Consider the following 18,050-nt stretch of genomic DNA (forward strand, 5'->3'; position numbering starts at 1 on the left):
GGTCTCCAAGGGGAGGAAGGATAAGGTGGCTGCGGCTGTATTAAATCCCTTATTGAGAACAGAGAAGGAGCAGCGCTTGGTTAGCCTTTAAAACCTGGCAAACCCTGTGTGACTGATGTGGAGACACTTAGAACTGGACAAGAGGCAGCTCACTTTTAAGAGAAAGTTAAGTGCAGCTTAGCTAGACAGCAACAATTTGGGCTGCTAGATTCCCCTCTCGGCGGTTTCACTTCCCTTCTTAGCTGAGGACACTCCTATATGCAAATTCTTCCAATCACTCACCCGTCCTTCCGAAAATTTGCAGAGACAGTCAGGCAACAAAAAAAAAAAAAAAAAAGTAAAATGAAATAAAAAAAGATGATTGCTAGACGTCCTTGAGATAGAAAGGGGATAGAGTGGTGGGAAGCAGCCACAGGCTCAGGAACAAATCTGCAGGACAGAGCGCAAGCAGGCAGCCATGGAGTCCAGCTGAAGGTGCTGGGAATTTGGAAATGTGAGACGCGCTATGATGTAATTTACAAACCTGGGAGAGACGACTGAGAGCCTGAGTGGCAGGTGCCTTTCACAGGCGGGACTTTTCTGGGGTAGATTCTGCGTACTTCGGTTGTAGAGGCCTCACAGGCCAACACCAAAGCTGGACACAGTCAATAGCCTAGAGAGAGGCCAGGCTTCGAACCCTGCTCTGCCCAACACCAAACCTCCTTTCTATAAATGACAGACTTATGACATCAAAACAAGCAGTTAATTCAAGAAAATTTCCGTTCTTTATGCCTTTCTTCAAGATATGCTATCATTTCAAGAGGAGCCTGAGCAGAGCAGGACTTCATAAACAAATCACTTGTGAAAGAGAAAAAAACCACATCCAGGGTAAAGCCCCACGCTGAGAACCTTATTTCAGAGCACTTCCTGAAAGAGGCTGTGCAGCACTCAGCCCCAGACAGCCCCATATCGGTACTACATCTCCAAGAGCCTTTCCACGGCACAGAGGCAGCGGCACAGCGAGCCGAGACAGAAGCACCACTAACCCAAGCTCCGAGAGCTCTTCACCGGACCTGCACATCGGCAGAGGTAAGCGTCACCCAACAACCTGGTGGTAAATCATCACCATGTGACGACATCCTGGGACACGCAGCTGTCCTTTCTCCAGGACCTGGCACTCATTTCCAGTGTTTTATGTTGACAGTAAGGGTAGAGTTTTAGAATTTTTTATTTTTGAGATTATAATTACATCATTTTTTCCTTCCCTTTCCTCTCAAATTCTCCCCCCATACACTCCCTTGCTCTTTCAAATTCATGGCCTTTCTCATTAATTGTAGTTGCACACACACATGTACACACACATACGTACACACACATGCACACACACATACGTACACACACATGCACACACATGTGCACACACGTACACACAAACACACGCACACATATATGTCCTGCTCAGTCTGTGCCATGCAGTACCGGATAGGCAGCTGTGGGCTCTTCCCGGGGGAGGGCCATTTCTCCCACTTTCAGCACGGGAGGTGCCAGTCGTTCTTCCCCCACCCATTTAGCACAATGTTGATGACACCATACATCATAAGGCATCTCGATGTCTTTGTCATGTGGGATCAACTATATTGTTTCATGAAATTTATTGGTTTCAAGAATAAATACAGATAATCATGGAATTAAGTATTTCGAAAGTTAACCTGAAAGCCAGTCAGTTTTCAACACTTCCCCAAAACCCTGCAGAACACAGCCGGTACGGTAACACCAACACACATCACCACACTGGAGCAAAACCCTGCGGAACGCAGCCGGTACGGTAACACCAACACACATCACCACACTGGAGCAAAACCCTGCGGAACACAGCCGGTACGGTAACACCGAGACACATCACCACACTGGAGCAAAACCCTGCGGAACACAGCCGGTACGGTAACACCAACACACATCACCACACTGGAGCAAAGGCACAAGCAACAACTGGTGATAAGTGGACTACAGAAAAGCGGCCCAGGAGGGAGGGTGAGGGCAGGGCAGCCAAGCGTTTCCACAGCAGTGTCAGAGAGGAGGAGGAGGAGGACTCTGAAATTCATTCACTCTGCGATGCTATTCTAAAGTCCACTGGGAGTTAAAACATTTAAGCCTCTAAGTAACCTTTGCTTAATAATAAAAATTTAACTTTTCTATGCAGCAATTTTATCATTTGGGTAGAAACTAATATTCTAGTTATAGAAATGTTTGGGGGCGCTTTTCAGACAGGGCCTCACCGGCTGCCCTGGGACTCACTAGGTAGAGCAAACCGGCTTCAAGCAGAGCTCTGCCTCCCTCTGCCCCAAGCGCTGGGATTAAAAGCGTGTGCCATCATTCTCGACTTTTTTTGGAAATGTTAATACAGGTTTTCATATATAGGATTTTATTCCAAAATCACATTTAAACCAAACGTGGGACAAACAACTATGGGAAGAAGGGAGGGAGGAACACACGGACCTCACGCTTGTCCACGGTCATCGGCTGGCCATGGGCTGTGAGGCCCCTGTGAGTTCCACTGAGGAGCTATCCCAGGCTGAGTCAGAGATGAGCACCCTACAGAGCGATGCTCTTACGCCCCCCATATCGCAAAGAGACGCCTCCAGGTTCCATCTCTTCGTAGTGAACGTTTTTAAGTCTCCGCTGGCATTGCACCCTGGGAATTTCTTCACACTGACAGCGCCTTATTTATAAACACTATTAAACTAATTTCTTTTCTAAATAAACACTTTCGATGGTGGGATTATTAGTTTCTATTAGTTTCTCAGGCCTACTTAACTTTGACAGAATTTACGTGCTTCTAGGCCAGCAGGAGCAGTAACTAGACTAGAAAAACATCCTCAAAGCACTGCTTTCTCTGCCCCACTGATGCAACTGCACATTGGGGAACAAAACATGTCAGCCCCTGCCTCCAGACCTACGACACAGTAATCCAGACCCACGACACAGTAATCCAGACCCACGACACAGTAATCCAGACCCACAACATGGTAGTCCAGACCCACAACACAATAATCCAGACCCACGACACAGTAGTCCAGACCCACAACACGGTAGTCCAGACCCACAACACGGTAATCCAGACCCACAACACAGTAGTCCAGACCCACAACACAGTAGTCCAGACCCACAACACGGTAGTCCAGACCCACAACACAGTAATGCAGACCCACAACACAGTAATGCAGACCCACAACACAGTAATCCAGACCCACAACACGGTAGTCCAGACCCACAACACGGTAGTCCAGACCCACAACACGGTAGTCCAGACCCACAACACGGTAATCCAGACCCACAACACAGTAATGCAGACCCACAACACAGTAATCCAGACCTACGACACAGTAGTCCAGACCCACAACACAGTAGTCCAGACCCACAACACGGTAATCCAGACCCACGACACAATAATCCAGACCCACGACACAGTAGTCCAGACCCACGACACGGTAATCCAGACCCACGACACAGTAATCCAGACCCACGACACAGTAGTTCAGACCCACGACACAGTAATCCAGACCCACGACACAGTAATCCAGACCCACGACACGGTAATCCAGACCCACGACACGGTAATCCAGACCCACGACACGGTAATCCAGACCCACGACACAGTAATCCAGACCCACGACACAGTAGTCCAGACCTACAACATTCTTTAGAGAGTTTAGGGTGACACTGGGAGAAACGTCTGCAACTTCAAAAAAAAGGTGCGGGGTTAACCGAGAACTGACAAGGCAGGCCAGAGCTGTGAGGGTCAGCTCACCCAACACTCACAGACCACTGAGCACTTCCTATCGTGTGCCAGAGGGGCAGCAGAGACAGAGCAGCAAGAGAAACCCAAGTTCCTCACGCTCACACACGAAAGCTGCTGTCTCCGCTGCTCTGGCTCCGTTAGTGTTCTAGTACATGCTTTGTAAATTATGATTGTATTCAGTGAAGGAAAAGTATCTGAACATTGCTTATCTGAGTTATAATATAAAGAGAATGAAAATGATAAAAATTGACAAGCCATTTTATAGGATTTAAAATCCAGATGGGCCCTTTCCCCAGTACTCCAGAGAATTCTCACTGTCTCTTAATTGATTATTTGGGAAAGGGAGAGGTAAGCAAGGTCAATGAAACTGGACAAATCTCCCAGAGCATCATGGTGCCTGAGGGCATCTGAACTGACTGGGGCTGGGCGTGGTCATGCACACCTTTAATCACAGGTAACTCAGGAGGCAGGGCAGGTAGAAGGTCTGTAAGGCGAAGGTCAGCTTGGTTTAAATGGTGACTTCCAGGACAGTCAGGGTTATACAGAGAAACCCTTTCTCAAAAATAAAGGAAGGGAGGGAGGAAGAAAGGAGAAAGGAGGAAAGAAACTAAAGAAATCAGTAAAAAAATAACAATAACATCTAGGGCATATGTTCTTGAAAACTACTAAGGCGTGCACCCGGACTCTTGGATATGAAAGTTCACGCACAGCAGAGATGCCTGATGCTGTTGAGCCCGTTTCCAACCAAGCTCTTATCCCCGTTTCCTTACCCGTCCTCACAGTTCCCACGCACCATGGGCACCGGCCTGCTGTAAGATGACCACCCCCAGCAACCGCGACCAGGTGGTCCTTTCTAACAGCGCACACCCAGATGAGTACAAGATCGCGGCCCTGGTCTTCTACAGCTGCATCTTCCTGATTGGATTATTTGTTAATGTCACCGCACTATGGGTTTTCAGCTGTACGACCAAGAAAAGAACCACCGTGACTGTCTACATGATGAACGTCGCGCTGCTGGACTTAATATTTATCCTAAGTCTACCCTTTCGGATGTTTTACTATGCAAAAGGTGAATGGCCATTCGGGGAGTACTTCTGCCACATTCTTGGGGCCCTGGTGGTGTTTTACCCGAGCATGGCTCTGTGGCTTCTGGCTTTCATCAGTGCTGACAGGTACATGGCCATAGTACAGCCAAAATACGCCAAGGAACTGAAGAACACCTGCAAGGCTGTGCTGGCCTGTGTGGGGGTCTGGATAATGACCCTGACCACCACTGTCCCTCTGCTCCTGCTCTACGAAGACCCCGACAAAGCCTCCTCGCCTGCCACCTGCCTGAAGATTTCGGACATCATCCACTTAAAAGCCGTCAACGTGCTCAACTTCACCCGGCTCGTGTTCTTCTTCCTGATCCCGCTGTTCATCATGATCGGGTGCTATGTGGTCATCACCCACAGCCTCCTGCGAGGGCAGACGTCCAAGCTGACGCCCAAGGTGAAGGAGAAGTCCATCCGGATCATCATCACCCTGCTGGTGCAGGTGCTCATCTGCTTCGTGCCCTTCCACATCTGCTTCGCCTTCCTGATGCTGGGCGGGGAGGGAAACAGCTACAGCCCCTGGGGCGCCTTCACCACCTTCCTCATGAACCTCAGCACCTGCCTGGACGTTGTCCTCTACTACATTGTCTCCAAGCAGTTCCAGGCTCGGGTCATCAGCGTCATGCTGTACCGCAATTACCTCCGCAGTGTGCGCAGGAAAAGCTTCCGATCCGGCAGCTTACGGTCACTTAGCAATGTGAACAGTGAAATGCTATGAGTCAGAGCAAGCAACCTGTCTTTAATCTCATTAAAACTCTTTGTCTACCTACTCTTGGGTGAGTCGGGATTCTGTATCATCCAGCCTCTTCTCTGGTAAAATAATAATAACAATAACTTTAAAAACTTCTGTGCTATTTCATTATTCCAGCAACATAATTAAACCCTGAGTATTCTGATATGCTCATTTATTTTTATCTTACACCTTGTATTAGACATGTGCATGAGCCATTTGTGGGGGACATGCTTGTGACCTCAGCATTCAAAAGGCAGACGAAGGCCAGTCCAGGATACGTGGTGAGACTCTGTCTCAAACCCATTAATAAAAATACAAAGAACAAGTTCATGAATTACTTGAGGAGGGCCACCCAAATCAGGTTCCATCCCAAGCCTCATCTGAGCAGGCTGTGAAATGCCTTAACGTTTTTTTGATTAACTTTTGCACACAAGCGAGGGAAAAATAAGTTACTCTTCAGAATGTTTGATAGATCCCCTTCTGTCCGTTCGGGATGGCGGTCCAAATTCCGTGTGCTGTGTCCCAAACATCAGCTCTCAAGGTTCCGACACCGCAGCTCTGCTCAGCCCACCACAGGAACACGGCTGACGGCAGCAGGGGGCTCTAGCGGGTCCCATCCTTTCTCTCAACAAGTGCCTGCTGCCTCCCAAACCCCGACCTAAGGCAAATGTTGGGAAGGTGACTGTGCAATGCTCAGATAACTTGTTAATCACACTACCAGCAGCCTGTTCTTACACGGCTAAAGATACATTGTAAAGGTTTTTCCAGGCCACATGTTGGTTGGGGAATCTCAGCTCTGATCCTGGCCTACCCATCTGGTTTCTCCATAAAGAAACTCTTGTCTGAAAGCAAAGGAGGTGAACATCACATAAACATAAGCGACTCAGCTGAAAGCTTCCTCTACAAAATCACCTCCATTACTCTTCTGTCCTGGAGCTCAGAAACCCACCTGCCTCTGCCTCCCTTCAGGTCTCGTACCAATTGTTTAATAATAAGCAAACCGTTTGCAAAAATGTCCTAACTATTGGATGAGGGAGCAAAGGTGGAGGTTTTTGATGCAGTCTCTCAACAGAGAAAAATAATGGAAGATTTCAGACGCAAGCGAGTAAAATCCTTTAATAACGTTGGGGGGGGGGCTGTAGTTCCTATGCAGTTCAGGGTACGAATATGCACAGCTACTGGGTGGCAGAGCACTAGCCTAGCGTGTGAGGAGGCCCTGCATCTGACTTCCAGCCTAGAGGGAGGGAAAGGCTTAGACAGAGCCTATTTTCAGCTATTCAGACCAACCTACTCCTGTGCGCGTTCTCTGCGAGCTCTTTCCAAAAGGTTTTCCTGAGAGTGGTGTGGAAGTGTGAAGCACAATGAGAGTGCAGACACGGCGATGAACCGCGTCCTGTGGTCCTCACAGGGAAATTAAACGCAACGAAAAATTCCTGGGAGCATAATTTATTAGCACTGTAATCAGACGCTCTTTGAAATTTATGTATTGTGTATGTATACATCTGGGCCTGTGTGTGCCACGTGTGTAGAGACCACTTATTTCCCTTCACCATGTGGGTTCCAGGGATCACACTCAGGTATTAGGCTTAGTAGCAAGTGCTTTTACCCAACGATCGATCTCACTAGCGCCACACACTCTAACATATGAAAAAATTCAAATTCAATTATTCTGCAGGGGTTTGAACCTAAAAAACACCTGTATACAAATACTAACAAGTAATAAACAATAGGAGTATTAGGGCAAACCTGTCGAGCACAGGTTACTAGACACAGTTCACATATATAGCTTTTAATAAGGTAGCTACTTTGAAAGCAAAGTGGTTTTTTCTGCGTTAAGTTGTGAACGTCTGTTCGATGTCAGGTGCAGTCTCTGCACAGAGCGTTAAGTTGTGAACGTCCATAGATGTCAGGTGCAGTCTATGCAGAGTGTTAAATTGCGAACGTCCATAGATGTCAAGGAAAAAAGGAAACCAGACACGAGGCTTGCTTAGCGCCCCTCATGGCCCTGTGCAGTAGAGCACCTCCAACTGACATATGTCATGGGTGCTGGTCAACAGAAACCGAGCTCAGAAACAACGGAGTCCAGGCACTTGCGAGATGTCACAGAACTAGTAAGCGGCACAGCTGGAACCCAAATCTGTGATGGCAAAGTCCCTGCTGTCTGCTCCTCCCACTCTAGATGGGACCTGTGGAGTCTGACCCTTATTCCAAAGAAAACAGAAATTCAAGGTTTGGGGATTTTTGTTTGTTTAGTCTTTAATCCTAGCACAGTTGTGACAGCTGTTTCCCTTCTTTAACACTGATTTTTAGTGTGTACGTGTGTGAGAATGTGTATGTATGTGAGTGTATGTGAGAATGTGTGTGAGCTTGTATGAATGTGTGTGAGGATATGTGTGTGAGTGTGTGGAAGTGTGTGAGGATGTTTCAGTGTGTGTGCAAGTGCGTGTGCAAGTATGTGTGCGTGTATACACGCAGAGGCAGGGATCTGGTGTTACTATTATCCAGTCTCATTCTTACACCAACACATCACACACATGCCTCAAAACTCAGTAAGTAGCCTTGTTAGGAACCAGTAGGAATTGGCCAGATGAGAGCTATTCTGAGTGCCGAGGTGAACAGGAGCAGCAGCCCACACCCCCGTCCCCACACTAACGACAAGGGCACACAGAACCACACGTTACTAACAGTGAAGGGCACCGCTCATGACGAGTCTGACGTAACACTAGTCATTTATCTACAATAGAGATCCAGTTTCAGAATCAAGGAACCTAATACACCCTACAGTTCTCAAACCCACACTGTAAAATTTGAACAAGCCTAAAGTTAGTGCACACAGAATTTTAAATATCGAGTTTCCCCAATTTCACGCTACTGTGCGCGCCTCTCAAACACAGGCTCATCTACTTAATCCTGATATGCGCTAGGTCTTCTGCGGGCGCCAACGCCTCTGCTCGTGGCTCCCAGTTACATCTGAAAGCAAGACTGCCGGTCGGTCACTGCAGGAAGCACAAGCTTTCGTTACCTTGCACTGACGTGGCTCTACCCTGGGTGAATAACCTAAAAGTCCCTTCAGAAACTCAATTTCAGTATATCTATTTTGTTATTAGGGCTAATTAAATTTGGATTTTTTATTTAATTAGTTCATAAAATTACAACAGCAAAATATCACTATAAAAATACACAAAACAAATTAAATTTGAGGAATTCAGAGTGGTTTATCACCACAGCACCTGGAAACCCTGAAGCAACAGAATCGTGAATTAGAGGCCATCCTGGGCTACACACAGACACTGTCTCAAACAAACGAATTACAGAAGGACTTCAAAGCTGAAAGGAAAAGGGAAGGACCATGACACTGATTATTTTAGGAACATGAGGGATATGTAAGCATACACTGGATTTTCTTTACACACACACTTACTTACTATATCTGAAAGTACAAAGTCTCTTTTATTAGACAGACCCTCACTCACTAGGTAGCCCTGACCGACCTGAAACTCACTATGTAGAGCAGGCTGGCCTTGAGATCACAGACATCCCAAGCGCCTGTACTAAAGTTGTGGCCACCACAGCCAGCCTAAAAGACCTTTAATGAAAGTTTGTGAATGACAGTATTTCAAATAGATTTAAGAATCCTAAATAAATAACTCCAAACCATGAGCCACTTACAATCCAGAAGGCAAATTATTGGCCACGGGGATTCCAAATGAATACTGGACAGCTTCCACAAGGACCAGGTCAAACAAGGCTGACAAGACCCAGGAGCCCAGCAAGAAGGACTAAAAATAAAAGGAGAAACAGAGAATGAGTTGCCCAACAATAAATAACGGCTGTTTAGTTAGCATGCATTCAGGTATGCGGGGGGTACACACACATACATGTATATATGCATATTACATATATGTATACATGCATAAGCATAGTTTTATATTATTTGTTTTTGTTACTTTCCAAAATTGGCAAATAAACCATAATTGTTCACATGTACTAGTTTCTAGAATTTCTAGACGTGTTGAAAAACAACATTTAATTAGCACATACTGCTAATAAGTAGCACATATACTATTAAGCCAAGTAAGTGAAGAGCATTTTATTAGCTAAAGTTCTAATTAAAATTTTTATTACTGGCACACACATTGTTGTGTATAACCATCATTTCAATTGTTTTATCATGCTATTGGCTTAAATTTAAAATTTTTCTTTGGTTAATGTTGAAATTAATCAAATCAGACCTAGAATCGTGTAATTTAAGAGATAACTATAAATAATACACTAAGTCTTAAATAAGGAAGGCATTTGAAACAAGGGTCCAGAACAGTGCTGCACGCCTGTAATCCCAGTATTCTGGAGCCTGAATGCGTGGTTACAAGCCAGAGGTCATCTTGGGAAAACAGGAAAGATTTTACTTCAGAGTTTGAAAAACAAAACATAAGGGCTGGAGAAGTAGCTGGAGGCAAACCACAGTTGCTTAGCACTCAGGAGACCCTGGGAGTACCAAATGCGCAAACACAGACTACAGAGAAGGTCAGTTCACTCTGAACCTCAGCAGAAACATCAAGGTTGAAACATCAAATAACTTACTGCAAACTTCCTGCTCCCGTATCGTCTCTCAAATATCCTGAAGTTATAAATAAGAAGACTACTGCAGAAAGTGTCTTTCAAGTCGAGGCAAATTATCCTTCCGCATATCAGCCTCCAAATCTAGACGGGGATGAAAACAGAACCGCGAGTCAGTGAGATCTGCTCAGGCCCCTGACACGCACTGTCCAGCTTGAGCTCTCCGTGGTTACCATGCACACGCAAAAGTAAACTCGGTATGCCTAGGTTCCCTCCGATGGTTACTATAAGATGCATCTTGTTACGGCAACAGAGAACTCCTTGTAAAAACGTCACCGGTAGGAGCACTTGCTGCCAAGCCTGACGCCGTGAGTTCAAGCCCCAGAACCCACATCTCAATAAAAGGAGACAACTGACTCCACCATGGCATGCTCACCACCACACACACACTCGCGTGAGCACATGCACACACACACACTCATGCCAACCGCACTGCAAAGCAGTCCACAGCTGTCTCTGCTCCAAGATGCCAGGCACTTTGTCACCGTGAACTCCAAATTCTCCTAAGGAAGGCCACAAGACTCATCTCCCTGCCGACTCACTAAACCATCAGAAGTCTCTTGCCAAGGTTCAAGAGGAAAAGACCTATGAAAAGGCATGAATACCATGACAGGCAGCCACGTCAGAGCCCACAGCTAACACAACAGTACCACAACCACAGTGCTACTCTAGGCCAGCAAAGACGACCCCAGGCTGTGGGTACTCAACTATGTACAACGGCAATGCCTGTCATCAACGTAGAGCAGCTGACGGACAACTCCACACTGTGGTCAAAGCATCCTGACACCCACCAGGACAATCTGAGGAGGATGAAAATTAAGACTACAGTTACTAACATGCAGTGAACTGTGTATCCAGAACTCTGATGTTTGGTTTTCCTGGGGTTAATGTCAAAAGCAGCTGGTAACTAGTCTTGAATAGTTGGGGCTTTATTGCCACCCTCGGGGATGTGGCGCAGGGACACCTCTGTCATCTGGCCCTGTGACAGGATGAACACCCTATCACCCACCAAGCCTGTGTCCGCTCTCCCGTGACACCTGCTGTGCAGGCACCAGGGGCAGAGCAGCCTCTCTTTGGTACTGACTCAGCTGCCCTTCCTCCCAGACCTGCTAAAAGCATCCCCATGCTCCCCGGGGATGCCCACCCAGTCTTGGTCCCTCTTGGTTTATCATCACCCGAGGATCTAGCATAGACTTGGTTCTCACGGTCCCCTGCTCTTCTTTGTGTGTTTGGAATTCCCAGGGCAGAAGTGAGACTCCTCACCGCTCTAAAGCACTTCCTGGGAGTGCACCCAGATGCCCGAGAAGATGCCTGTGGGCAGCAGGTGGGCCAGATGAAACCCAGGAACTGAGGGCTCTACTGCTGTGGGACACTGCTCTTGTACCCCTAAAGATCTGTCACTTGTACTGGTTTAGTAAAACGCTGACTGGCCAGCAGCCGGGCAGGAAGGGTAGGCAGGGCAACAAGAACAGAATTCTGGGAAGAGGAAAGGCTCAGTCTGCAGTCATCAGATGCAGAGAAAGCAAAATAAGAACGCCTCACTTTTGATAAGAGGTACCAAGCCACGTGGCTGACACAGACAAGAATTATGGGTTAATTTAAGATGTAAGAGTTAATTAATAAGAAGCCCATGGGACCAGGTGGGACAGAACCCTCTGTCAACACTCTACATCTCTTCCAGAAGTTCTCAAGGCCGACCTCACACTAGAAATCCTGGGGATTACTTTTTTTAAAATTAACATTAAAAATTAAAATCATTAATGTCCTATCAATTGCTCTTTTATATAAAATTAAAATATTTTCTTTGGCTGGGTGGTGGCTGCACACGCCTTTAATCCCAGCACTTGAGGTGGGCTCTCTGTGAGTTCAAGACCAGCCTGTTCTACAGAGCTAGTGCTAGGACAGCTCCAAAGCCAGAGAGACCCTCTCGATAAACCAACATACATATATTTCCTTTTTGCTTCTTTCTACTGTGTAGCTGTGTCGTGTACATACAGTGCCTATGGAGACAGAAGAAGACGTTGGATCCCTGGCACTGGAGTTTAAGGTGGTTGTCAGCAATACAGGTACTGGGAACTGAACCTGGATCTTATGCAAGAGTAGTGAGTGCTCTTAACGACAGAGCCATTCCTTCAGCCGTTCTTACCCAACTGGCCTAGGTAAGATTCCAAGTGATCTAACATGCACGTGTGTATGTTCTGTGTGTGGTGTGCATATGAATCTAGGTATTCTGACATGCACGTGTGTATGTTCTGTGTGTGGTGTGCATATGAATCTAGGTATTCTGACATGCACGTGTGTATGTTCTGTGTGTGGTGTGCATATGAATCTAAGTGTTCTAACATGCACGTGTGTATGTTCTGTGTGTGGTGTGCATATGAATCTAAGTGTTCTGACATGCACGTGTGTATGTTCTGTGTGTGGTATGCATATGAATCTAAGTGTTCTGACATGCACGTGTGTATGTTCTGTGTGTGGTGTGCATATGAATCTAAGTGTTTTTTTCCTGAGCCCAAGGCGACAGTGACACAGAAGCCTCCGTCTACTCTGACAGAAGCAGTGACATGAGTAACGGACAGAAGGACACTCACTGGGACTCTGCATCCACTGTAGGCAGTGGTGCCAGTCATACCACAATGAAGGAAGGGGTCAGTGAGCTGAGACAACAGTTTATGCTCAGGGTGGCAAAGGAAGCCGCCAGGGCACCCATGCAGCTGGTCCTAACATCCTGATCCCCACACAAGGCTCTGCTCTTTCCGAGAGAAAAGTGATTCCTCGTGGTTTAGCTCCGTGACAGAAACATCAACCGGTGTGGCATAGGCAAAGGAGCCTGACCATCTCATCAAACACACAGGCTGAGACTGATTTTGAAAAACCGTGCCTACGTGAAAGAAATTAACATGGGTCAGAGAACAACTTGTGGGAGTGGGCTCTCTCCTTCCCCCGTGTGGGTCCCAGTGGTGGAACTCAGGTTCTCAGACTTGGTGGCCTTTTATGACAGAGCCATCGTACTAGCCCTAAAATCTCTTCACAGTATAAATTGCATTTCCGCGAGTAAAACCTAGGGTACAAACTTAGGAGTTCAGCAAAAGGTAACCCTGCAATTTCTCCATTATAACCAGCACTGCTGAAAATAGCCGCAAATGTAACTAGAAAGCATGCTTGTCAACACAGTATTAGGACTTAGGGACTTTGTGCTCAGCCCTAAATGAGGTATCTGTCTCACGCTCCACCCTCCTAAGGTGTAGGTAGCACTGCCAACGTGGGGGAGGAAAGACTGTGCAAGCCAGGTCTTAGGGAGAGGACACGCCGAGGCTGCAGCACTCCTGACTCGGGTGGTGGCCTCAGAAGGACCTGGATGGAGAGGGGCTGAAGAGGCCCTGGTCCCAGCTGAGGCACTATTGACAGCTGATGGTCTTTGAAAGGTTTTCTGTAGAGGTGTGACCCCGACGGGCTGACCAATTGCCTGTGCTCTGGGGAACGACCCTGGCCCTGCATCCACATGCTGACGTGCAGCAGTAACTGGACTCCGCTATTAGGAGGAGGAGGAGGAGGGGAGGTTAGGAGAACAATGTGGTGAGCATGGGCCTGAGGAGTTGCAGGAAAGAGAAAGACTAAATATAATTAAAATACAAGAATACTCTTAAAGAACAACTTTAAAATACTGCTTTTGAAACTTTATAGAGGTTTTGAGGGGCTAACAAATTGAAGGAAGAAGAGGCAGATCTAGAAAAACATCCCCTCTCCTCCCAGAGGCCAAAGGAGCAGTATGCCTACCTGGAAGTCGTTCTTGACAGCATGGAGGTCGTAGACGAAGAACTTCTGACAGTGGGGCAGCAGGAGGGTCAGCAGGGACAGGGCACTGGGGACCAGCAAGAGACTCTTCGACAGCGGGGCCTTGTCTGGGAAGGAAGAAAACACATCCAGAATGACAGGGATTTAGAAAGCAACACAAGCAAAACCCCATACAGATGAAAAGCAGGGTAACTGATTGCTCTGAACGAAAACGAAGGCCGAGTCCAGAAGGCGCGGCACTTGGCTCTCACTAAAACGTCACCAGCAGTTACGGCCAGGGACAGAAAGCAGCCGTGACCTCTGCTGGTGACACCATCAGCTGGCTCGTACACAGTAAACACCCAGTAACCTCCGCACAGCACCAGACAGGAAAGGGTGAAGAACCTTCCAGCAGTTGGCCCTGTGAATGACGGAGATTCACACATTGGTTTGGAAAATTTTTAAGGGGTTTAAGCACTAACACTGCTCGCTGAAGGGGTCTCCTGAGGTGTTTCCACTGTGAACACAGGAGGAGCCCCATCAGGTGTCCCATGAGGGCCCTGGGGACCTCCGCCTCATCATACACAGACATCAGCTTTGCGGCCGCTTGGTACTGAGGCGACAGGTGACCAAGCATGTGACTATGGTGGCAAGAACTGAGACATTCCGGAAGACTAGCTTGCAGGCAAAGGACTTCCCATGACAAACCCCCAGGTGCATGTCATGACACGTCACAGGGAAGAGAAAGTCCTGGAAACTGAGCCAAGTCCAGGTGTGCGGCAAGTCACAAGTTCTTACAGACACAGAGCAGGACGTCTCGAAGCACTAACAATGTCTGCGCAAGACACAAAGCACTTCAGCACTCAATGTCTAATATTTTTCATAAGTTATGGTGTATTAAATATTAATTCTACTGCTGTTCATTTCCCTGCACATTTATAACTATAGATTACAAGACCTGTGGGGGCAGGGGCTTTACACGCTGAACGCATGGAGGTCAGAAGACAGCTCCTGACCGGGTTCTCCTTCCACCACGTTGGAGGCAGGTGCTTCAGTGGCAGAGCCACTGGCCCCAAAGACGTTTTAAAATTAAAACTACGTACACTTACAACAACCAAGTGTGTGGTAAGTGTGTGTACATGTGTCTGCGTGGGTGCCTCCTCCCACACCTAAGTGACCAGGGTCTCACTACCCGGAGCTTGTGTGCCCCATTCCAGGCATGCACACAAGGTCCAGAGGACATTCTCTACTGCCCGGTCACATGCCATCTCACTGGACCTGAACTGTGCCATTTGCACTGGACACTGGCTAACAAGCCCCCAGGATCCCTCTACCCCCACCCCTAGCCCGGAGCCACAGCGGCATAGGTCCACACCCAGCATGGCCATGGGAACCGAGGACCTGAACTACGGTCTTTATGCTTGTTACTCACTGGGTCTGCCCTCAACTGAAACACTTTAAAGATCATTAGGATGACACAAAGTTTTGCCCGGTTTCCGCTACCACAGCTACTGGGCGCCATCTTCTCTCCTGGGACAACACCTGTATACCCCACTTCCCGCTACTTCACCCTTGCTCCCCAGACTGTACTCTGGGCCGCCTGCCTCCAATCCTAACGGGGTCCCCTGCTCTCTGGATCCTCTGCTGCACCGCGCCCTGCACCTCATTCCTTCTACACAGTGGCTGCAGTTCTGCGGGAGGATGTCTCCAGGCTTCTTTCACTGTCCCCCGCTCTGCGGCACTCCTCAGGGTGTGAAGGACACATGCCTTACCGGAGCACAGTCCCTCTGACAGAGGACATTCCCAGCTCACCAGTGACAAGGCCCCAGGAGACATCACTGAGGGTCCCTTTCAGATTCTGTACCTTATTCATTAGAAATTCCCTGCGGTAGATTTATCCGTTACAGTTGGTGCTGTGGTTATGGTGTTTGTGCAAGCATACAGAAATAGCCCAGCGATTTCCTCCCGGTGAGACCCTGCACACATCTATACCGGAACTGCAATGCAGTATTGCTCTCTCCACCAAGACTTGCCAGATCCCAAACCTAACAAAGCACCATCCTGCCTGGGGCCTCAACAGGACAGGAGGGCACACGGCTGAGACCACAGCCAGCCTTAGACTTGCGGGAGCCACAGAAGTCTCTGTTCTTCTAGCCTGCAGAAGGGGAAATGAGAGTTTACCCATACAGTATCAGAATGCATGAGGGCTCGGTGGTAGGCACTTGCCCAGCACCCCTGGGCCGTGCGCCTGATCCCCAGCACTTACTCCTCCCCATAATCCCTACAAAAGCTTGGCTGGCGGGTGGGTTTCTGTCCTCATCCAGATGACAGGACCACAGAGGGAACGGGTGCTGCAGATACACCCTGAAAGGGAGCAAGTCCTCCGTCAACTTTTACCTGTCCCTGTGACAGGCAGCCACCACGGAGCCACAGAGCCACCCTGTCACCTCCTGAACCCACACAGTCGAACCTCACATCCCTGAACCCTTAGACTCACACTGGCACAGTTCTCAGACCAGCAACTCCAACGCTGCTCTCTAGATCCAGCTGACTTGTCAGACCACTGCATCTGACAAGTCAGAGACATGCTGCCAAATACCCTAAGAAGTCACAAATTCTAAAGGTATACTTCAATTTTAAGAAATGCATCCGTGCCGGGCGGTGGTGGCGCACGCCTTTAATCCCAGCACTCGGGAGGCAGAGACAGGCGGATCTCTGTGAGTTCGAGACCAGCCTGGTCTACAAGAGCTAGTTCCAGGACAGACTCCAAAACCACAGAGAAACCCTGTCTCAAAAAACCAAAAAAAAAAAAAAAAAGAAATGCATCCGTTAGTTCCCGCTTCAGCTCCTCCAGAGCACAGGTTCCTAGCAGCAGCAGCTGAGTCTGGCATGCTCGCAGCTACAGCCAGGGATCCCAAAGGCAGTCGGTGGGTGTCTGTTAGGTGGACGGGCTCGGATGGAGAACAGGTACTTACCCAACTGTCCCAATAAATACATAAACAGAAACAAACAGCCCCGTGTATACAACAGGATTTAATTCAGCCATGAAAGGAAAAGGAATTCTGATCCGTGTTTGTTACAATATTGGTGAACCTGAGGACACTGAGCTGAGTGAAATTAGCCCATCACAAGAAAACAAACAGCCCCGTGGTTCCCTTTATATGGGCAACTAGAACTATGAACATCACAAAATCAGGGAGTAAAACAGCGGCTGGCAAAGGTGGCTGGCACTAAAACCAGGGAGTTGTTTAATGACACAGTTAAAGTTCTGAGAGGTAAAAAGAGTTCTGGGGGTTTTTATACAATATTACGGATGGGCCACACACTGCTGATATGTGCGCTCGAGCATGAATTCAGCTGGCTACACAAGGCATGTTTTACGTCACTGAAATTAAACATCAAAAGAGGCACTGGGCAGATTGGTCAGTAGTTAAGAACACTGGATGCTCTCCTAGGGGACCCAGATTCGACTCCCAGCACCCACGCAGTGGCTCAGAACCGTCTGGAACTCTAGTTCCAACAGGTGGGATTCCTCCTCCGGGCCTCTGGGGCACTGCATGCAATTGGTACACAGACATACATGCAGACAAAACAACCATACATAGAAAACAAATTGTTTTAAAAAATCAAGAGTAATCACACTTACTAAAGGCCAGCAAGAGATAAAAGGCACTTGCAATATAGTCTGACTACCTGAGTCTGATCCCCAAGTTTAAGTCAAGATGGACAGAGAGAATCAACTCTACACAGTTGTATTCTGAACTCCACAAGCATGCCATGACAAACACACTCCCAACTCCCACAAAAACAAACAAAATGCTTATTAAAATAATTTATTCTTTTTATATAACTGTTACAATTTTATCCAAGACAGGTGGCAATATAAAGCTAGTCAGCATAATCGACCAGATTATTGGGAAACTGTATGGAGTGATGTTTTTCACAAATTTTAAAAAATAAACTTATTTTGTTTTCCTTTTTTTTTTTTCTATTTTCACTTTTCAAGACAAGGTTTCTCTGGAACTCACTTTGTACACCAGGATGGCTTTGAACC

General features: G+C 47.5%; 2 protein-coding genes across 2 annotated transcripts in view; one reads left to right on the plus strand and one right to left on the minus strand.

Moving 5' to 3' along the window:
- The window catches only part of Ubac2 (UBA domain containing 2), a 149,421-nt gene that overhangs the window by 107,099 nt on the left and 24,272 nt on the right, over positions 1 to 18,050 (minus strand). Inside the window, exons 2-4 of the mRNA XM_057786303.1 lie at positions 14,000 to 14,124; positions 10,187 to 10,306; positions 9,275 to 9,384 (exon numbers count right to left, since the gene is read on the minus strand). Of these exons, the coding sequence (XP_057642286.1) occupies positions 9,275 to 9,384; positions 10,187 to 10,306; positions 14,000 to 14,124 (355 nt within the window). The remainder of the gene's footprint in view (positions 1 to 9,274; positions 9,385 to 10,186; positions 10,307 to 13,999; positions 14,125 to 18,050) is intronic.
- Gpr18 (G protein-coupled receptor 18) lies at positions 1,014 to 5,590 on the plus strand. The gene is made up of 2 exons (XM_057786304.1): positions 1,014 to 1,068; positions 4,561 to 5,590. The coding sequence occupies exon 2, from the start codon at positions 4,595 to 4,597 to the stop codon at positions 5,588 to 5,590; it is 996 nt and encodes a 331-aa protein (XP_057642287.1). The 5' UTR covers positions 1,014 to 1,068; positions 4,561 to 4,594.

The sequence above is a fragment of the Chionomys nivalis genome, chromosome 12, assembly GCF_950005125.1.
Source record: "Chionomys nivalis chromosome 12, mChiNiv1.1, whole genome shotgun sequence".
Taxonomy (NCBI): Eukaryota; Metazoa; Chordata; class Mammalia; order Rodentia; family Cricetidae; genus Chionomys; species Chionomys nivalis.